The sequence below is a fragment of the Mirounga leonina genome, unplaced genomic scaffold, assembly GCF_011800145.1.
Source record: "Mirounga leonina isolate KUSES-001 unplaced genomic scaffold, KU_Mleo_1.0 Mir_201, whole genome shotgun sequence".
Taxonomy (NCBI): Eukaryota; Metazoa; Chordata; class Mammalia; order Carnivora; family Phocidae; genus Mirounga; species Mirounga leonina.
The window spans coordinates 26,655,676-26,679,297 of NW_023270504.1; the positions used below are offsets into that span (position 1 = coordinate 26,655,676).

The following is a 23,622-nucleotide window of genomic DNA, read 5'->3' on the forward strand; positions in this document are numbered from 1 at the left end:
CACCCTCATCCTGCCATAGTCCTTCTCATATTATAATGAAATTACACCTTTTTCATCTTCATATCCCTACTTCATAGCCTGAAAATTCTTAAAATGTCTCAAATATTTTTTTAAAACATTATATACTTTGGTTTTTGTTTGAAAGTCCTTAGATAGCCTAAAGTGCCTATAATTTTTTCTCTATCCTCTGTCCTTCACCCCATCTCCTCCATTTCTCCCACCCACTCCCATCAGTACCATAAAAGATAAACAAAACCCACACCATCCATTCCTGATTTCCCATGTTCTAATCAAATTCCCTAAATCTCAGACTTACTTCACTGGAGCGGTGGCATCATGAAGATCAAACCAGGCCTTTGGCAGTGGATCATAGTGGCATCATAGTTCCCAGTTAAAGCCATCAACTGCCAATGCATACTTTTCCAGTTCAAAGGTGTCAAAATGAATATTGTCAAACACAGGAGACACAATTACAGTGGGGTCTTCCTGAATCCGAGACAGAATGGGCTCTGCCCTAGAAGAAGAGTGTGTAACAAATCCAGGTTGGATACGAAAGTAAGAAGAAGCAAGCAAACAAAACCTCCTCAAGCACTTTGCCCTGACATTGAGCACCTTTTTCATTTATGCTGTGCTGAGCTCTGAGTAGGATACTCCAGAATGCAAAGACTCGCAGTTTTCAGGATATGAAAAGAACAGATATGTCAAGAACAGATTTGGAATTAGTACCCAAATACCACTCTCAAGTCATTATGAACAGGACTATTTGTATTCTGCCTAAATTTACATTAACTCTTTGAGTCTCCCTGTTTCCAAAATGATGTCTCTTTACTATTTGAGAAAAACCTTAGGAATCATCAAAAGATAATTTCCTCATTTTATAGTTAAGGACATAAATGTCTAGTTAAATGTGACTTATTAAAAGTCACAAAGTTGTTTGGCAAAGTCAGGGTCAGAATCCAGTTGTCAACACTCCAAGCCCATTGTTTTTTGTTTTTGTTCTGGTTGTTGTTTTTTCCTAACACTAAACTATTACTTCTTTAGTAGTTTAGTGTTACGAATCCCTGAGTAAAACACCCTGTCTTTGGATCTTTTCTTTGTTCGAGATCTGGTGCTATCTTTCCCTATTTCCATAATATCCTGTCTTGTATGTAGTACATTTTCAGTATCTCCTTTTTCCCCTTTCTTAGAAGAAACTTCCTGGAGCCTTACCACCCAACGTTCACTTCAACATGAGCATCCAAGATGGCAATCACATCAGCTGTGGCCACTTTCCTGCCAGTGTTGCGTGCTTGAGCAAGACCTTTTCTCTTCGTACGCCGTATTATTTTTAGTAGTCCTGGATACTTCTGGTTGTAAAGTTTAATCTTCTCATCCAAGTATGCGTTTAGTTCTCCTGCCAACCAAATGCACACCTATAGAAATTCTGAGTGCAATAATCAATGTGGTGTAGAAATTTCATACTATTATATAGTAGTGGTTGGACTACTTCCAGTTTAGATTGAGCAATTCTACCATCTTGACTGAGAAATAAGTAGTGTTTCCCCTGCACCTACTTCTCTCCATTCTATCCTCAGGCTTAATGCTCATTCCTAATCTCATTTCCCTTGAAGTTTAACTACCTTAGAATAATCATACCGCTTACCATGTAACAAGGATTGTTATATAAGCTTTATGTGTATTGAGAATTCTCACAAGAATGAGTAGATAGACCTGACCTAGCTAAGGTAGAGATGCTGATGAACAGACATTGTGGAGACAGCCTGGAATGTCTTCCCCATGGCTAAACTCTCAAGATTTTCTGGAGAATCCATAAACAACTGAAACTGTTTTGTCTTATTTTACATATTTCTACTTGGCCTACTCAAGGACCAGTTTTGGACAGAATGCCCAGGCTAATCACTTTTCCAGCTTCTAGCTAATGAATTTGTCCCCTAAATTATGCAAACAGGATTCACTATTCCCAGATTGTTTCCTTTTTTTTTTCTTCCCTCTTTCCCCTGTCTTTTATAAAGGCTGTCTATAAATTTGTTCTTTGACTCAGCCTACCAGTTGACTTCCTCATATGTATGAGAAAAACTTGCATGCAAATCACTAAGCAGTGTTTAAAATATCTAACCAAGTGACTGAGTTTTCCATTGATAACATTAATTTATTTAAATTTCAAATTATCCTATAAGGTAGGTATTTCAGTATCCTCACTTTACAGACAAAAAAAAACCCTGAGACACAGAGAGATTAAGAAACTTCTCCAAGTTACACATCCAATAAGTGGCATACCCTGGATGTGAGCCCATGTTGTGTCTAACCACCATGCAATGCTGCCTCACGAACTATGTGTGTACTTGGTTGGATTTATCATGATCTCTCTCTATCCCTCTCTTCCCAGGGCCCAGAGATGAAATTCTTGCTGGTTCCTCTCTCAGAAGAAGAGTAGATTTGTGAGTGCTGGAATGACCAAGATCTGGAAGCAATACCTACATGACTGTGGCACAAAAATTTGCCCTATATTAGAACTTTCCCAGGTGCACTCCAGGAAGACTGACTCAGTAACTGAAGGTTTTAAAGAGAGCCAGTGGATCTGAAGGCTTTTGCTCCAACTGTGAGAAACCAAGCTGGAAAGTCCCTACACTTACCCAGTCACTACTTTCAGGAAGCAATCAGAAGGAGTTGCCATGTTTTTTTCTTCTTCTGCCACCATGGTGCCCCTGAAAAGGCTTGTGGCAAAGTGAGGGGAGGGAGCAGGTTCTGAATTTCACCCTTGATGGCACCCACCTTGTAGAAGAATCATGGATTCTGCCTATTTTTTTAGCAATTTCTTCAAGAAAAAATCAAAGTGAATGGAAAACCTGGGAATCCTGGTAGAGGTGTTATAATCATTGAAAGGAGCAAGAGCAGGATTACCATAACTTCTGAGGTACCTTTTTCTAAAAGGCATTAGAAAAATCTCACCAAGAAATATGAAGAATATTCTTCTGTGTGGTTGGTTGTACATAGTTGTTAACAGCATAATTAGGAATTACATTACTTCCAGATTAACCAGGATAAAGAAGAGAATTAAAGATGAGGATTAAAAATCATTTATCTTGAGTATTCTGTATGAGTTCTTAAATAAACTGTGTGAACCAAAATGGTGGGAAAAAAAGAAAAAAGGAAAAAAGAGAAAAAAGAGTTTCCCATAGACCCCAGATATCTAGTGTGTAATTCAACCTCCCTCACTATCTATTTCTGTGTCACTTCCCATTTGGGGATCTCTGTTTCCTCAACTTAGAAAGAAAGGCTGAATAATATGCCAAGATCCTTCCAATTCCAAAATTTTATAAGTTGTAGATTCTGAGTCATCCTCTCAGAAATAATGCCTACAGTCCAGCACAAGAATTAAAGACCCTTCAATGGATCTTCTAAAGTAAACTTAGGCCTCCTTCTCAGCCTTGCTCTCCCACTGGTCCTCTTTGCCCCCAAACTCTTTATTCCAGGATGCTCAGCTCAGGGTGCTTCTGGCTTCTGCAGATTTGCTCATATCATTCTTTTCATCACTCTCTATCCCCGACACCCACATACACACACCCAGTCTTCCATTGTTTTCTTTGCTTTTCTAAATCCTACCAAATTTTCGAGTCCCAATCCAAGTCCTCCTCCTCCAGGAAGCCTCTTTAGTTCATCCCAGCCATTTCTCCAGGCTTTCTTGCATTCACTAACAGCTCACTCAATTTGACACACCATTCTTCATATATTGAAATATCTTTCCATAGGTATGTCTTGCCTCATAAATTAATATGGGAACTTCTTGAAATCTTCCTTGCATAGTGCTTGTTTTTTGGTACAAAATAAATAGTTGTTAGTTATAAAATTTGCCTAAAATTGGAGCGAATATGTAGAATCCCACATATATTAATACAATTTCTGAAATAGTTGGATTAGCTCTGTTGACACTTGAAACATTTGACCTGATACAAATGAAGCTTCATATCTAGGGGGAAAAGGACAGGGACATAATCAAGTTATGGCATTTCAACAGTACTACAAATGATACTGAGGTAAACAAGGAGTAATAACACTAGTTAACATTTATTGCGAGCAAGTCCTGTGTTGAGGACTTCACATGTCTTATTTAATCTTCAAAATTGTCCTATCAGGTAAACACTATTATTTCCCCCGTATTACAGGTGAGGAAGTGGAGACATGGAGTAGTTGAATTACTTGCCCCACGAAGTCAAATGAATAGTAAGTTTCTCTTGTGGCATATGTGGTAGACTTCCATTTATTTTCCTCAATTTAACACAAAACAGATTTTTAAGTTCTGTTCAGTGTAGGACCAATCTAGTTGATATTTTATGGTTAAGGAGAGAGAAATTAATCCCTGTCCCAGGGACACCAGTCAAAGAAGGACTAACAGTCCCCTCTTCTTTGCCAATTCACACATTATCTCTATGAAAAGCATAATGGGTTCCTGACCAAAGTGAGAGAGATGTATTATATGATAAGGGAATAGTTTGGAACGATCCAGAGTTTTGCTTGACTTCTCTTTATGTGTCTACCTACATTTGTAATCTTGTATCTTTTGATTTCATTGTTCCATAGGTAGAAATCTTGAATTAATTCTTATCTACTCTTCATGGAATGTGGAATTAAAGAGCCATTGATTTTTTTTTTCCCACAGGAAATAATATCTTCAGGGGTCCCCCAGCTCAGTCCTTACATTTGCCCCATGAAAAAGTTGAGTCTCAGACAGGTGAGACGGCTTGCCTCAGATCATCTCACAGAGACAGGGAGTGGAGCCAGGGTGTGTCCAGATGTTGAGGACAGAGGTCTTTCTAATCAAGTTCTTATTTCCTACTCAAAAACTAGGTGTGCCTGCACAGAAAGGAATGAAGTCAGCCATTTTCTTTTCTTTGGTTTTCAATGGAATTCTGCTTAAGAACTGTACCTTCTTATTTTTTTGTGCATTTATATTGAAATGACAAGAAAGGAAGGTATTTAAAACATGAAAAGGAGTATTTTTAGTGTCTGGAAATCCAAAAAGGAAAGTTTAGAGGTCATTTGCCTCTTCCTCTTAGGTCAAACTGCCCCTAATTTGATTATATATATATATATATATATATATATGCCCCTAATTTGAATCTGCAATAAGTACCTGTCTCGTACTTAAAGATCCCCCAGAGAAGGAACAAATTCTGCCTCCCATGAGCAGCCACTCCATAGTCCTTACTCTCAGAAATTTCTTCCTTATTGCTACCGCAAATCTGTGACTTTGTTCTAGTTCTTCAAAATTTAAAAAACTAAGAGCTAACACTGGCTGAGAGGTTACTATGTGCTAAATACTGTTCATCACCTACGTATTATATCAGTGAACATAGTGGCTAGAGATAGGGCTCTGGACTCTGCAAATCTCAATTTTGTCACTTACCAGCATTGCAATATTTAGCAAATTCCTTAACCAGACTATGCCTTAGGTTTTTGCATCTGTAAAATGGCCAAAACAGTGGTTCCTCCTCATAGGTTATTGTAATGATTAAAATAGTTAACATACATAAGGTGCTTGGAACAATGTTAGCTGCCATGATTATCTCATGTAACTCTCCTTGCAGTTTATGAGATAGTTATTATTACCAACATTCATGTTTTGCCCACTATCTCCCAATTCTTCATGTCCCCGCTGGGTGAACTAGATAGGGATGGGGAGGGGGCATGCTATGAGCAAGAAACATTGCCACTGGGAAGAGTCTCAGCATCCAAAGCTCCATTTTCTCTGGGTTTAATTACACAGAAAGATTGCTTTTCCTCATAGGGAACAGTTCTAAATCCCTTCTTGGTATCTGAGGTCTAATTTTGGACCCCAGTTTACTCCCTCAGGTCTCCATCATGGTACATAGAAAGGCTTCGGAGTCACTCAGTCCTAGACTTGAGTCAGCTCCACCATTAACTCACTCTGCAATTTGGGCACATTATGTGATCTCTCTGTGTCCTAGCTTCCCCATCTATGTAATCAAGGTGATGATCCTCTGCCTTGACTTTGTGAAGATTAATGTGTCCAGCACATACGACCTCAATAAATGATCCCTTTCTCTTCACTATATGAGGAAACTAAAGTGTCCTAAACTCTAAGATAAAACTCTTTTCCAGCTCAGCAGTCAATAAACTATTATTCTTTGATCAAGTTGCTCACCATTTGAGCTAAAATCATCCACCAAGATGATCTCCTTTAACAAATGAGGGGGGTGCGGTTGATGACACTAGTGACGGCCCATTGTATAATGGACAGAGCTTCATTCATGAATATGAGAATGACACCAAGGGATGGGAGTTGTGAAGGATATGTCTTCTGAAGACACCTATAAGAAACCATTTTAAATAACCACGTTACTTTTTAAAAACTTTTTAAAAATTACTTAAACATTACTATCTAATCTACCCCTTCACTATATATGATGCTTTAATATATTAATCGGCTCACCAACCCCCAAACTCATTAGGAAGGGAAACTCTAAGGTGATTGTCACTGCAGCAAGATCTTATATTTGCTTAACCAAAATTTTCCTCTTATGAGGATAAAATCCTTGTCTTTCATATCAATCTTCAGTAGATGGATCAACTTGAACATCCAACATTCCCCCAAAAAGATTCCTTATTCCTCCCCCATCTCTAAATTTGCTTTCTTGCCAGAAGTCTTCTGTCATTGCCACCACCTTTTCCCCATATTCTCAGGCTGTCAGTCATTTCTGACACAAACCTCTACTTCACCACTGTAGGGAAGTGGGGAACTGTTCAAAGAATTATGCTTGACACATTTTTTTAATTTCATAGTTTTCATAGTTTACATTATTAAATGCTTACCATATGCCAGGAACTAGCTTATTCTTTACTTTTAACATCTTTATTGAGATGTACTTAATATATGATAAAAATTCACCTATTTAAAAGTATACAAGTGTTTTTTATAACATTCACAGAGTTGAACAACAATTACCACTGTCAAATTTTAGAACATTTTCATCACACTAAAAAGAAACCCCATACCTATTACCAGTCCATTTCTCCCCAACCCATTCCACCCCCACTCCCTTCAGCCGAAGGCAACTAATCTACTTTCTATCTCTATAGAATTGTCTATTCTGGCTTTTCATATAAATGGAAACATATAATATGTGGTTTTCTATGACTAGCTTCTTTCACTTAGCATAATGTTTTTAAGGTTCATCCACATTGTGGCATGCATCAGACCTTCATTCCTTTTTACTGTCAAACAATATTCCATTGCATGGATACACCACATGTTTATCCATTCATCAGTTGTTGGACATATAAAATATTTTCCATTTTTTGGCTGTTGCTAATGCCACTGTGAACATTCTTGAACAAGTTTTGTGTTGGCATATATTTTCATTTCACTTATATATACACCTAAGAGTGCAATTGTTAAGTCATAGGACAACTCTGTTTAACAATTTGATGAGCTGCTGTAGTGTTTTCCAAACCATTTTACATTACCACCAGTAATGAATGAGGGTCCTAATTTCTCCACATCCTGCACAACAGTTGTCATTATCTGTCATTTTGATGATAGTCATCCCAGTGGGTGTGAAGTATTACCTCCCTGTGACTTTAATTTCCATTTCCCTAATAAGTAATGATGTTTAGCATCTTTTTTTTTCTTTTATTAACTTATTTTATTTAAATTCCATTAGTTAATATATAGTTACTATATCATTAGTTTCAGATGTGCTTGTTAGCCATGTGTGTATCTTTTTTGGAACATTGTCTAAGTCCTTTGTTTATTTTTAATTTAGTTATTTGTCTTTTTATTATTGAGTTATAAGAGCTACTAATGTATTCTAGATTCAAGCACTTTATCAGATATATGGTTTGCAAGTATTTCTCCCACACTATGAGCTGTTTTTAACCTTCTTGATGATATTATTTGCAGCAAAAATTTTTCAGTTTTGATGAAGTCCAGCTTTTCAATCATTTATCACTTATGCTTTTGGTGTCATATCTAAAAACCATTGACTAACCCATGATCTCTGAGATTTAATCTTGTGTTTTCTCTTAAGAGCTTTAGTTTTATTTACATCTATGATCATTTGAGTTAATATTTATGTATGGTATGATATAAGGACCTAGTTTCATCTGTTTGCATATAAATAACCAGTTGTCCCAGTGCCATCTGTTGAAGAGATAATTCTTACCCCCATTCAGTTGTCTTAGCACTTGTAAAGAGGAAAAACTCTCCTGTGTATCTCTTTCTCTCTACTCACAGCACTACTCATAATGAAAACTTTGATGACTGGATAGTGGGTTTTTTTCCTCACATCAAATAATTCTGTGACACCAGCTGCGTGTCCTATAATTTAATTGCATTCTGATACTACCTACCTGAAGTTAACATCAGATCACACAGGTTAAGAGTTCCCACCCACAAGACTGGCACACACACACACACACACACACACACATACCACTCTGGAGGCCAATCACAAGTTTAGGTTGTTATTGGTGCTTCTGACCCACTAGCTATAGATCGGAAGTTTCCAAGACCCCCTCCTTGGGTTAGATTAATTTGCTAGAGCAGCTCACAGAAGTCAGGAAACCAGTTTACTTATTAGATTACCAGTTTATTACAGAAGATACTAAAAGATATGAATGAACTGCCATGTGAAGAGATACACAGGCCAGGGTTCTGAAGGGTCCAGAGCACAGGAACTTCTGTCCCAGTGGAGTTTGGGGTGCAGCACAGCCTTGGCATCCTTCATGCTTTAATAGGCATAATTGATAAGATCATTGCCTGTTAGTGGTCAAGTCTATCTCCATCCTCTCTCCCCTGTCAGAAGATATAGGAGGAACTGAATATCCCAACCTTATAATTATAGGGTTCATTACTATAGCAACCAGCTCATAGCCTTAGAGGCTTTCTAAGAGTCACCTCATTAATTCAGGGCTGAAAGGAGCTTGTTAAGGATACCAAAAGACACTTTCATCTCTCTTATCTCTTAGGAAATTACAAGGATTTTAGATACTCTATGTCAGGAACAGGGGTGAAGACCAAATATATATTTCTTAGTATAAATCACAGTATCATGGCACCCTTGTCAAGAATCAATTGACCATTAACATAAGAGTTTATTTCTTGGTACCAATTCTATACCACTGATTTATATATCTATCCTTAACCAGTTAAACCTTGTCTTGATTATTATAGTTTTGCAGTAAGTTTTGAAATAGAGAAAATGTGAGTCTTGTAACTTTATTCTTCTTTTCTCTATTCTTTATTCCTTTTCAAGGTGTTTTGGCTATTTGGGATCATTTGTGTTTTCATTTTAATTTTGGGATCAACATGTCAATTTCTACCAAAAATCCAGTTGTAGATCAACCTGGAGACTGTTGTTATTTTAACAAAATTAAATGTTCCAACAATGAATATGGGATGTTTTCCATTTATTTAAATCTTTAATTTCTTAACTAATGTCTTGTAGTTTTGCATCTACAAGCTTGCACTTCTTTGTGAAATTTATTCCCAAGTATTTTTTGATGCTAAGTGACACTTTTTTTTAATTTTATTTTTGAATTGTTCACTACAAATCTGTAGAAACATGATAAATTTTATGTATTGATCTTGCATCCTGCAACCTTCCTGTATTCATTTATTAATTCTAATAGTTTTTAATGGATTTTTATGATTTCCTATATAAGATCATGTCATCTGTGAATAGAAACAGTTTTACTTCTTCCATCCCAAGATGGATGCTTTTTATTTCTCTTTCTTGCCTGACTAAAATCTTGAATACAAGTGTTGATGTCGGACATACTTGTTTAGTTTCATCATATAGGGAAAGCTTTCAGTCTTTCACCATTAGGAATGATATGGGCTCTTTATAGATGCCCTTTGCTAGGTTGAGGAAGTTCCCATCTATTCCTTGCTTGTTGAGTGTTTTTAATCATGAAAAGGTTGGATTTTGTCAAGTGCTTTTTTTCTGTGTCTATTGACATTATAGTGTGGCTTTTGTCCTTTATTCTATCAATATGATGTATTACACTGATTGATTTTCAGAGTTTGAATCAATTTTATATTGTTGGCTTAAATCCCAACTTGGTTTTGGTGTGTAATCCTGTTTCTATTCTGTTAGATTCAGTTAGTATTTTGCTGAGGATTTTGACATCTATAGTCATATGGGATGCGGCTCTGCAGTTTTCTTTTCTTGCAATGTATTTATCTGACTTTGGCATCAGGGTAATACTGACCTCATATAACGAGTTGTGGAGTATTCCCTTCTCTTCTATTGTTAGGAAGAGTTTAAGGAGTTGAAGCTAATTCTTGTTTAAACTTTGGTAGAATTCACCAGTGGAGCTGTCTGGACCTGAGTAGTATTTAAGTTACTAATGTGTTCACCAACCTGGGTGCTCTCCAAATTCCATACTACTGAGATTTTATGGAGGCTTCTCCACATACACATGATCGAATATTAATTCTATTTTCAATCCCTCTCCCTTCTCTGAGGGATAGGGATGGGGCTGAAAATTCCAAGCTCCTTATCATGGTAGATATTTCTGATAACCAGCCGCCAACCAGGGATCCACTCAGAGTCACCTCATTAGAACATAAAATACTCATAGTGTTCTCATCATTTAGGAAGTCACAAGGATTTTAGCTCTGTGTCAGGAAGAGGGGACAGAGACAAATATATTTTTTCTATTATTTCACAACAGTATTATTATGAGGGTAAAATGCAATAATGTGCAAAAATGCTCAGAACAAAAGAAGTGCTCATTTAATGTTAGCTGCTACTATTACTACTTCAGTGATTATTGCTGTTCTTGTTCTTACATTTATTACTTGAACAGTGGCACCAGTCACTGAACTAGGAACAATGAGAGGAGAAAAAGAAACGGATACATTTTGGTTTGGCCATGTTGAGTAGGAAGCACCTGTGAGTCACACCATGGAATTCCCCAGCAGGTCATTGCATATATGGTCCCAGGGTCACAGCTGAACAATCTGGATTGGAGACAAGTGAATTTAGGAGTCATCACCCTGTAAGTGGTGGTTGAATTCGTAAGAGTTGGATAAAATCACTCAAGTTACATGCAGAAAAGAGCCTTAAGCTAAAGCCTGAGGGTCATCAATATTTAAAGCAGAGGCAAAGGAGTGTGACAGATGAATCTTAAATTCTTTCAAGTTCAGGGGCAGTTCTTAATATCTAGTACAGACTGATTATATAATAAATATGTATTTAATCAAGAGTAAGAGTTGGTAATTAAGTTAAATTGAAACCTGATTAAAACTTTGTTCAGCTTCTCTTCCCTCTAATCCACATAATCCAATCAACCACCTTTAAATTTTCTTTTTTCCACTCAGTCTCCCATGCTTCCTTTTGAGTACTGTCTTGGCTATGTTCTAAATGTTTTCCCAACACTTCTCTTATCCACACCCCACATTCTCTTCCCAACCTTATATCAAGGGAAGCAAGAAATGTGGCTCCTGCAGTTCCAAAAAGAATGATCTCTCCTTCCTCCTTGCTCCCCAACACCTGACCCAGAATGGTTAGACCAGCTCTGTCCAACAGAATTTCCTGCAATGATGGAAATGTTCTAAATCTGTGCTGCCCATTATGATAGCCACTAGTCATGTGTGGCTATCGAGCACTTATAATGTCACTATATAACCAAAAAAAAAAAAAACCCTAAATTTTTTATTTAATTCAATTTTAATTAATTTAATTTTAAATAGTCACATGTGACTACTGGCTACCATATTAGGTAGTGCAGCAGAAGATCCTAAAAAATATTTATTAGTTGGATGACAGTTACAGGAACTGATCTTTGGCAAATCCTTCCAATATAGAACCACAGTCCACCCCACTTCCCCCTAACAATAAGAAGGCACAATGGGAGAAGAGAAAAGGTAGCTTCTAGGTGTTAGAGCTAGAAAGATAAACTTTATGTATATCATAACTTTACCTGAAACTACCATTGTGCATAACAAATAAACTGATATGTACACATGGAAACAGACTTTAAACAATTGCAAAATATATTCTTACATTGGGATTCCCTAAGACAAGTTACACCTGCAGCAAGGCCAGCTTCCTGGGTGTGCAGCCTATGCAGTCACACAGGTCCCCACACTTAGTGACTTAACTTGGCTTAATACCTTCCTAACACCATCTTGAAATTCTAAATAGTTTTTGAACAAAAGGCCCCACATTTTCATTTTGCACTGGGCCCTGCAAATTTTGTAGCTGGTCCTGGCCACAGCATTTTGATAAATTCCCTATTAAAGATTAACGATTGGGGGTGCCTGCATGGCTCAGTCGTTAAGCGTCTGCCTTCGGCTCAGGTCATGATCTCGGGGTCCTGGGATTGAGCCCTGCATCGGGCTCCCTGCTTCACGGGAGGCCTGCTTCTCCCTCTCCCACTCCCCCTGCTTGTGTTCCCTCTCTCGCTGTGTCTCTCTCTGTCAAATAAATAAATAAAATCTTTAAAAAAATAAAAATAAAATTTAAAAAAAGATTAACAATTGAAGCTATGACTTTTCATGTGTTTAATCATTTGTTGGTATTTAACATCCACCTAAACTCAATAAGGTAACTGACTGACTCTCCAATTCCACACAGTGCTCTCCTGAGTAGCCTTTCTCTGGTCTCTGAAAGGTAAAGCGAGGACATGAGAACAGGAGAGCTGCCAGGGCTGGCATTTTTCTGGGCTCAGATAGCTATCCAGAAAGGTGGGGGAACAGTGATTACAATCACTTTGACATCTCACTTAGCAGGAAGCTGGACTAAATGGCATAGAAGATCTATTCTTACATTATTGTGTAATTCTATGTAATAATACCTCTAATTCACTAAATTATTTCTCTCAAAGAAAGTCAATGGAGTGGTCTTCCTATAGTTTTAAACCATATGGTTTCCAGAATGCTTTAGCTCTGAAATCCATATATGTCTGGGCCACAAAGATTTTTTTTATGAACAGCAGAGAGGAAGAGTACTCATTTGGTTTGTAGTATCAGATGTGACTCAAACATTTTTCAAATATATGTAGATATTTGATTCATAAATATTTTGTATCCACAGTAATGCTTTCTGACAAGCAGTTTCATGAGTTAATCCTTATGGAATTAAATCTGGATGTTTCAAAATCAATAAATACAAGGCATCTTCAGTTACCAACTGGTCCCAGCATATTATCTTCATACCTAAAGACCTAAATTATGCAATCAACCTAGGAGAAAATATGTTAGGTCCTATTTGTGTCCTGGTTCACAAGTAGCAAATACTGACACACATGGCACCATTCTCCCCTCTCATGATGGCAGGCATCACTAACAGATCATCCATGCCTTTGATCATATGGACTCAAAAGTTTTCCCACCACAATACTCCAGGTAGTCACTACCAATCAACTGGAGTTGGCTTTAAGGTGAAATTTTGTTACCATCCTTGTACAGGAAAAAGGTTTCTCTGAATGCTTTTGGGGTGATCTACATGTTGAGACGAGTGAGTCTCAGTGAAAAAGTAGCTTCTCACATCTCCATCTATGGCTATGCCAGTTACCTTCTGATTTAGAGAATTAGGGGATGCTGAGGAATCATCTTCTTAGGGTGATGTGACGAAGAGTATCAATTCATCATTCAAATGCTACATTAGGCCACTGCCATGTATTACATGGATTATGGGTCAGATCCTCAATGATGATTCTTTTGTTCTGGTGGTTAAAAGTATAAATGGAATAAAATTTGTGGAAAAAAATTCCTGCTCACAATTCCATGTTCATTTGATATTGGATGAATTCAGCTATAAGATCTTAGCACTTAGAGGCTGCAACTTTTGATATATTTCATAACCCCTAAAAGAAATACTCATATTTAAATACTTCTAGACACATCCAAAAAGCTCAATGAACTTCAAGTAAGATAAATGCAGAGATACACACCCAGACACATCGTAGTCAAAATGTTGAAAGCCAAAGATAAAAAGAAAACCTTGAAAGAAGTGAAAGAAAAATAACCTACCTGTGGTACAAGGAAACCCCAGTGATATTAATAGTTGATATCTCATCAGAACAATAGAGCCAGAAAGCAATGGAGTGACATATTCAAAGTGCAGAAAGAAAAATTAACCAAGCAGTTTTTATCTTTTATCTTTCAAATATGAAAGTGAAATGAAGACATTGGCAAATAAATAAGCACTGAGAGAATTTGTTGGTAGCAAATCCACCTACAAGAAATACTAAGTTCCTTAGCCTGAAAACAAGTAATCCCAGACAGTAGTAACTCAACACACACACACACACACACACACACACACACACACACACATAGACGAGCAAAGAGCATCAGTAAAGGTAATTGCACAATTATAAAAGACAGTATAAATGCCTATTTCTTCTCTTAACTGATTTTAAAAGCAATTATATTTTTTTAAAGTATATCTAATTGTTGGGCCTATAAGATATAGTGATTTAATATACTTGACAATAATAGCACAAAAGAGGTAGATGGGAGCAAAGCTGTACTGACACAAGAAAATGACACCAGATTGTAAATTGAATCTACAGGAACAAGTGGAGAGAATCAGACATGATAACTTAAAAGATAAATAACAAACTTCATAAATTTATACTTCCTCTCCTTTTTCCTCATTTTAATAGATAAAACTATATAAAGTGATTATAACAGTATATATTTTTTATTTTTTACCATACATATATGTAATATGTATAACAATAATAGCAAAAATGATTAAATAAAGTTATATATGACTAGCCTTCCTATATCTCATTATAAGTCTAAGTAGACTCTGATAAATTAAGATGTACACAATAAATCCTAGAGCAGCCATTAAGAAAATAACTCTAAAATATACTGAAAAATAATTAAAAGGATGATATCGTTACATTGGAAAATATTCACTTAACATAAAAAACAATCAGTAAAGGATGAGAGGAAAAAAGACATGAAACATTAGAAAACAAAGATAAATTGGCAGACATAAATCCAACTATATCAATAAAAATATTAAATTTAAATGAATTAATCTAATCAAAAGGTAGGGATTGTCAGATTGCATTTTTTTAAATCCAACTATATCTTCAGGAAACATATTTTAGATAAAAAGATAAAAATAGATTGTAAGTAAAAGATATATTATGCAAATAGCAACCATATGAAAGCTAGAGTGGTTATACTAATATCAGACAAAATAGATATTAAAATAAAAATCTTAGTAATGATAAGGGAAGATTTTATAACAACAAAGGGATCAATCCATCAGGAAGATAAGACAATTGTAAAAGTATACATCTAGCAACAGACTCCCAAAATATATGAAATAAAAACTGACAGAATTGAAGGAAGTAATAGACAATTTAACAATAATCATTAGAGACTTCAGTATCCCACTTTCAATAATAGATACAACTAAGCAAAATATAAACAAGAAAAGATTAGGCAGAAGACTAAACAACACTACAAACCAACTAGACCTAACAGATATCTAGAGAACACTCTACCCAATAAAAGCATAATACTTTCAAACTACACATACAACATTCTCCAGAAGAGATCATTTGTTAGCATACAAAAGAAGCCTCAATAAATTTTTTAAAGATTAAGTTAATACAAAATTGATTCTCTCATTACAATAGTGACATTAGAGATGAAAACAGAAAAAAAAAGGAAAATTCACAAATATGTGGAAATTAAACAATACATTCCTAAGTAACCATTGAGTCAAAAAAAAATTGCAAGGGAAACTAGAAAATACATTGAGATGACTGAAAAAACAAAGCACCATATACCAAAACTTATGGAATACAGCTAAAGAGAAGCTAGGAAATAAATTTATAGCTATCAATAAGTATATTTTTTAAAAAAGAATAATAATCGAGCCTTCCACCTTAAGAAAATAGAAAGTGCAAACTAAATCCAAAGCAAGGAGAAGGAAGGAAATAATAAAGATGAGAGTAGAAATACATAAAATGGAGAATAGATATAAAAATAGAGACAATCACTGAAAAGTTGGCTCTTTGAAAACATCAACAAAATTTACAAATGTGCAGCTAGACTGACCAAGAACATAATAAAGAATATTCAAATTACTAAAATCAGGAATAAAAGTGGGACATCATTATTGACCTTCCAGAAATAAAAAAAGATTATAAGGGAACACTATAAATAAACAATCTTCCCACAAATTAGAAAATTTAGATGAGGTGGACAGATTCCTAAAGAGATAAATTATCAAAAGCAACTCAAGAATAAATAGAAATCTATTGTGGATAGTGCTGCTATAAACATTGAGGTTCACGAGCTCCTTCAAATCACTATTTTTGTATCCTCTGGATAAATGCCCAATAGTGCAATTGCTGGATCATTGGGTAGTTCTATTTTTAACTCTTTGAGGAGCCTCCATACTGTTTTCCAGAATGGCTGCACCAGTTTGCATTCCCACCAATAGTGTAAGAGGGTTCCCCTTTCTCTGCATCCTTGCCAACATCTGTTGTTTCCTGAGTTGTTAATTTTAGCCATCCTGACAGGTGTGAGGTGTTATCTTTTTGTGGTTTTGTTTTGTATTTCCCTGATGATGAGTCATGTTGAGCGTTTTTTCATGTGTCTGTTAGCCAAAACATGGATAGAGCCCAAATGTTCATCGACTGATGAATAGATAAAGAAGATGTGGTGTATATATATACACATACATACAATGAAATATTACTCATCAATCAAAAAGAATGAAAACTTGCCATTTGCAATGACATGGATGGAACTAGAGTGTATTATGCTAAGCAAAATAAGCCAGTCAAAGAAAGACAAATACCATATGATTTCACTCATATGTGGAATTTAAGAAACAAAACAGATGAATATAGGGGAAAAGAAGGAAAAATAAAATAAGATGAAAATAGAGAGGGAGCCAAATCATAAGAGACTCTTAGCTAAAGGGAGCAAAGTGAGGGTTGCTGGAGGGGAGGTGGATGGGGGGATGGCATAATTGGGTGATGGGCATTAAGAGGGCACTTGATGTCATGAGCACTGGGTGTTATATCAACTGATGAATCACTAGATTCTACCTCTGAAACTACAATATACTACACTATATGTGAACTAACTTGAATTTAAATAAAATCTTGAAATAAATAAATAGAAATCTACATAGACCTATATCAAGTAAAGAGATTGAATTACTGATCACTAATTACCCACCAAAATAGATCCAGGCCCAGATGGCTTCTGGTGAATTCTACCAAATATTTAAAAATAATTAGTACCAATTGTTCACAAATGTTTCCAAAATATAGAAGAAGAGGAAACATTTCTCAAGTCATTCTATGAGGCCAGTATTACTTAGTTACAAAACCAAACAAAAAGGGGCACCTGGGTGGTTCAGTCAGTTAAGGTTCTGCCCTCGGCTCAGGTCATGATCCCAGCCAGGGTCCTCGAGCAAGCCCCACATCAGGCTCTCTGCTCAGCGGGAAGCCTCTTTCTCCTTCTCCCACTGCCTGCCTCTACCCCTGCTTGCACTCTCTCTCTCTCTCTCAATCTCTCTCTGTCAAATAAGTAAGTAAAATCTTTTAAAAAATGAACAAACAAAAATATCACAAGGAAAGAAAATTAAAAACCAATATTTCTTATGAATAGAGACACAAAATATTAGCAAACCAAATCCAGCAACATATAGAAACAACTGCATACTATGATCAAGTAGAATTTATGCCATGAATTTAAGATTTGTTTGACATCCTATCATCAATTTATGTAATACACTATATCAATAGATAATGAATAAAACCTCATGATCAATTTGATAGACACAGAAAAAGCATCTGACCCCTTCATAACAAGAAAAAAAAAAGAAAGAAAAAAACACTAAACCAACTAGAAATAGAATGAGATTTCTGATAAAGGGCATGTACAAAAAGCCACAGCTAACATACTTAATGGTGAAATATTTAATGCATCCCCCATCCATAATGAGGAACAAAACAAAGTGCCCTCTCTCACCACTTCTATGTGACATTTTATTGAAGATTCTAGTCAGGCAATTAAGCAAGAAAATTAAATAAAAATCATCATATTGGAAAGGAAAAAGTATAGCTTTCTCTATGTACAAATAACATAGTCTAATAGAAAATTCTAAAATATCCACTAAAAAAACTATTAGAATTAATAAATGAATATGGCAAGATTGCAGGATACAAGTTCAACATACAAAAAAAATTGTGTTTCTATAGACTTACAATGAACAATTTGAAAATGAAACTAAGAAAACAATTTCACTTCAACTAGCATCAAAAAGATAAACATATCTAACAAAATAAGTACAAAACTTACACTCCCAAACCCAAAACATTGTTGAAAGAAATTAAAGAAAACCTAAATAAATGCAAAGATTCTTTATGTTCATGGATTGAAAGATTTGTTAATATGACAATACTCCCTACATTGATCTACAGATTCAATCTAGTCCCTATCAAAATACTGCTGGTTTGTTTGTAGAAATTGACCAGCTAATCCTAAAATTCATATGGAAATTCAAGATCTCAGAATAGCTAAAACAATCTTGAACAAGAAGAAAGTTGGAAGACTCATACTTCTTGATTTCAAAACTTACTACAAAAGCTACAGTTGTCAAGTCAGTGAGTTAATGTCATAAGGAATAGACCTATAGGATTGATATCTGGAAGTAAATTCTTATATTTATGACCAATTGATTTTGACAAGGGTGCCAAGACAATCCAATGTGGAAAAAGTAGTCTTTTCAACAAAGGGTGCTAGGACAGCTGGATGGCCATACGCAAGAAAATGAAGTTGTACCTCTATGTCACACCATGTCCAAAAATTAATTTTAAATGGACCAAAAACCTAAATGTAAGATTAACACTACAAAACTTTTAGAAAAAAAGGGCATAAATCTTCATGACTTTGCATTAAGCATTATAGTTTCTTACATATGACATCCAAAGCATAAGCAACCAAAGAAAAAAATTAGATAAACTGGACAAAATCATATTAATAAAACAATGAATCATGGATCACTACATCAAAAACTAATGATGTATTGTATGGTGACTAACATAATAAAATTAAAATAAATTTAAAAATAAAAGGAGAAAGTCTCTGAATAAACATTTCTCCAAAGAAGATATACAAATAGCCAATATGCACGTGAAAAGATGTTCACTATCATTAGACATCAGGAAAATTTAAATGAAGACCACAATGATATACCACTTCACATCACTAGAATATCTATTATCAAAAGACGAATAACAAATGTTGGTGAGGATGTGGAAAAACCAGCACTCTCATATACTGCTAGAGATGATGCAGTCACTTTGGAAAGCAGTCTGGCAGTTCCTTGAAATGTTAAATATAGAGTTATCATATAACCCAGAAATTATACTTCTAGGGTATAACCAAGAAAACTGAAGACATATGTCCACACAAAAACTTATACATGAATGTTCAGAGCAGTATTATTCTTAATAGTCAAAAAGTGGAAACAATCCAAATTTCCACTAACTGGAAAATAGATAAACAAAATGTGGTGTACCTGTACAAAAGAATATTATTTGACAATAAAAGGAGTTAAGTATTGATACGTACTATAATACGAATGTAACTTAAAAACATTATTCTAGGTACATATATACAATGGAATATTACCCAGCCATCAGAAAGGATGAATACCCACCATTTGCATTGACATGGATGGAACTGGAGGGGATTATGCTAAATGAAATAAGTCAAGCAGAGAAAGACAATTATCATATGGTTTCACTCATATGTGAAACATAAGGAATAGCATGGAGTACCATACGGGAAGGGAGGGAAAACTGAAAGGGAAGAAATCAGTAAGGGAGAAAAACCATGACAGACTCTGGACTCTGGAAAACAAACTGAGGGTTTCAGAGGAGAGGGGGGTGAGGGGATGGGTCAGTCAGGTGATGTGTATTAAGGAGGGCACATGTTGTGATGAGCGTTGGGTGTTATACGCAACTAAGGAATCGTTGAACACTACATCAAAAACTAATGATGCACTGTATGTTGGCTAACTGAACATAATAAAAATAATAATAATAATATAAAAAAGAACATATTATTCTAAGTGAAAAAAGCCAGTCACGAGAGACCCATATATTATATTATTCCACTTACATGAAATGTCGAGAATAGGTAAATCCATAGGGACAGAAACTTAATGGTTGCCTAGAAATGAGGAATTATGTGTAAACAAGGAGGGGTTATTAATGGGTATGGAATTTTTTTTGAAGTGATGAAAATGTTTTAAAATTGATTACGGTGATGGTGCACCACTTTGTGAATATATTAAAAACCATTAAATTGTACACTTTAAATTGATGAATTGTATATGAATTATATCTCAACAAAGTTGTTATTTTCAAGACTTACGAAGAATGGTGGGAGAAGCAAAGAAAGAAAAAGCAATGGGAAGAAGAAACTGATGGAGAAAGAGAGGGAAGGCTCTTTTTTTTTTTTTAAGATTTTATTTACTTATTTGACAGAGAGAGGGAACACAAGCAAGGGGAGTAGAAGAGGGAGAAGCAGGCTTCCTGCCAAGCAGGGAGCCCAATGCAGGGCTTGATCATGACCAGAGCCCAAGGCAGATGCTTAACTGACTGAGCCACCCAGGCGCCCCAGGGAAGGCTCTTTATTTTTTTTTTTAAGATTTTATTTATTTATTTATTTGAGAGAGAGAATGAGATAGAGAGCATGAGAGGGGGGAGGGTCAGAGAGAGAGGCAGACTCCCTGCTGAGCAGGGAGCCCGACGTGGAACTCGATCCCGGGACTCCAGGATCATGACCTGAGCCGAAGGCAGTCGCTTAACCAACCGAGCCACCCACGTGCCCCAGGGAAGGCTCTTTAAATTAGAATTAATAACAGAGAGGAATTCACACAGAATTTGAGGAAAACACCATGGGAGCAAATAGAGCTGTTAACTTCAGTGTGGCTTGCACAAGTCTTTCCTCAGTTTCCTCATCTGTACAATTATGAGTTAGACTCATTATCAGTTCTCAAGGATCTGTTTCTCTGACATCTCTGCCCATTTCCAAGGGGCTGTAAACATTGGGACCAGTCAGTTGTCCTCTCTGAGCTGCCATTATAAAATGGATTAAAAACAAGAACTTTGCTCAGTCAGCCTGCCAGAATTCCTTCCCCATCAATTTTCCACTCCTCAACCCTCTTTCAACCCTTGACTTTCACTGCTCCCAAAGCTCATCCCCCAATTAAACCAAGGTCCCTTGGCAACCCAAACTTGGTCTGTCCTACCTGGAATCTCGGGTATCTGGGATGGTGCAATTGAAAGGCAACTGGTTACTGAGGTACACGTTGTAACCAAACTTCTGGAAAAGGTCCTTGGCCTTTTTCTGATGGGCCTCAGAAAGATCCTTACCCCACTGCCTGAAAAGCTGTGAGTCTGGGAAGAGTAACTCTTTGGGTTTGTGCTTCTTAGTCTCACTTGCTTTGATTTTCAATGCCTTTTGAACAGGATGTTCGTATTTCACCCTCACCACTGTGTTGTCCACATTTTCTTCTTGCTTCATAGCCAATTTCATACTTTCTTCTGCAAATGAAAGGCAGGGGAGAAAATATTTCAGGTAATCCTGGGCATTGTTTTCTATCCAAATTTTCTTGAAATATTTTCCTCTTCAAATTCTGAAATGTGTAATCTCTTGTCCCAGGGGATGCAGTCTGTTAAGGGAATTTGTCAGAGCTATTGCAAGGCTGTCCTGGCCAGGTGTGCACTAGAACACACCTCTCCTAAACCTTTATCGGAGCTTATCTATCCTGAGTCCTACACATTTAAGTCTTCTTAAGAAACTGTGACCTGAGAAATAGATTGATAATGAGCTAACATTTTTCAGAATAAGGCGCAAGAAACTCTTATATCAGAATTGTCATGATTATTTTAAAATGTAGGTATTCAGGCTTATCCCCAAATCAACTAAATCAGAATCATAGAGTCAGATAGAGATAGGGGAAGAGAAGTTACAGAATCTGCATTTTTAACAAAATCAAGGAGTAACTCCTTTGTACAATGAAATTTGAAACATCATACTACACTATCAGTGGCTAACAAAGGCAGATCTATTCTAAACTGCACCATTATCCACCATTCCCTTCACTTATATATTTGATTTGCCAAGAATTTTAAATTGGAGATGTCCTAATCCCACATTTTCCAACTTGCTTAATCATAAGCAAACTTCAAAAGTTTGTTAAAAGCACAGAATCCCAGGTCTCCCCCAGAGATTCTGATTCAGTAGGTCTGGGGTGGAGTGTGGGGATCAGAATTTTTAACAATTGCTCTAGATCAATCTAATGGTCACATCAATTTCAGAAACACTGTCTTCACAAAGAAGAGGAAGAAGAAGAAGAAGAAGGAGGAGGAGGAGGAGGGGGAGGAGGAAGAGGAGAAGAAGAAAAGAAAAAGAAGAAGAAGAAGAAGGAGGAGGAGGAGGAGGAGGAGGAGAAGAAGAAGAAGAAGAAGAAGAAGAAGAAGAAGAAGAAGAAGAAGAAGAAGAAGAAGAAGAAGAAGAAGAAGAAGAAGGAGAAGAAGAAGAAGAAGAAGAAGAAGAAGAAGAAGGAGGAGGAGGAGGGGGAGGGGGAGGGGGGAGGGGAGGGGGAGGAGGAAGGATCGAAGGAAGAAAAAGAAGAAGAAAAGAAACCAGTGACAGGACTCTTTTATATAGAAGAGGGCTTCTAGGATCCATGACATCAATAACAATAGTTTTGGAAAGTGGCCTCCAAATTTCAGAGCACTTTTCCAACCATTATTTATGTCACCTTTACAACAACCCTATAAGATTTCTGTTTGGAGAGTCTCACCATATGTACCTCAAGCTCAATTCTGCGGACTCCACAGAGAAAGAGAAAAAGGAAGTAATTACTTACAATGTAAGTGCTTCTGCCTGCCAAACCACTCAAAAACACAATTCCCCTAAATTAGTGATGAAAATATAATTAATCTATCTAATTTGGACACTTTTCAGAGTAGATGGGGTGCTATTAATAGTTACATAACAAGAATCACCAGGACCACAGGTGTAAAGCAGGACCATTCTAGGCAAACCAGGACTTACCATCTCCCTACCCAAAGGAAGGAGAATCTATTAGTAGCTCACAGAGAGCCAGCTTAGCTGAGTCTGATTTTAATACTAAATATATCTTCTCCTCAGTGCCATCCAAACCAGTGGCCTTGTCTCCAGATACAAGGCCCATGGTATAGCTCCATCCTGGAGCCTGGGCACATGATCATTCAGCTAGGAATATCATCAACAGAAGAAAAACAAACCAGTTTTACCTGACTCTGCCACTTGCCCCCAGCTAGGTTCACCTCAGCCTGTGCTGGCTATGCTGCCATCATTTTTCTCTCAGTGAGTACTCTCTGCACCATAGAATTACAGATGGGATCCAACAAGCACCTCTGCCCTGTCCCCCAAATATTACCCCACTCCTTGGCCTCTGTCCCCTCCTGTCCTTGGTGATCTCATCTATCCCCAAGGCTTTGCCTTTCAACTCAAGGCCACTATCACCCCCAACACACAATCTGCTGTTCTAAATTCAAACTGCCTGATTTTGAAAGTCACCTCTGCCAGCTAGCAGT

General features: G+C 36.5%; 1 protein-coding gene across 1 annotated transcript in view; it reads right to left on the reverse strand.

Moving 5' to 3' along the window:
* The window catches only part of GALNT8 (polypeptide N-acetylgalactosaminyltransferase 8), a 46,128-nt gene that overhangs the window by 16,167 nt on the left and 6,339 nt on the right, over nt 1-23,622 (reverse strand). The window contains 5 exon segments of the mRNA XM_035028424.1: nt 317-514; nt 1,210-1,393; nt 6,164-6,211; nt 6,214-6,329; nt 21,285-21,579. Of these exon segments, the coding sequence (XP_034884315.1) occupies nt 317-514; nt 1,210-1,393; nt 6,164-6,211; nt 6,214-6,329; nt 21,285-21,579 (841 nt within the window).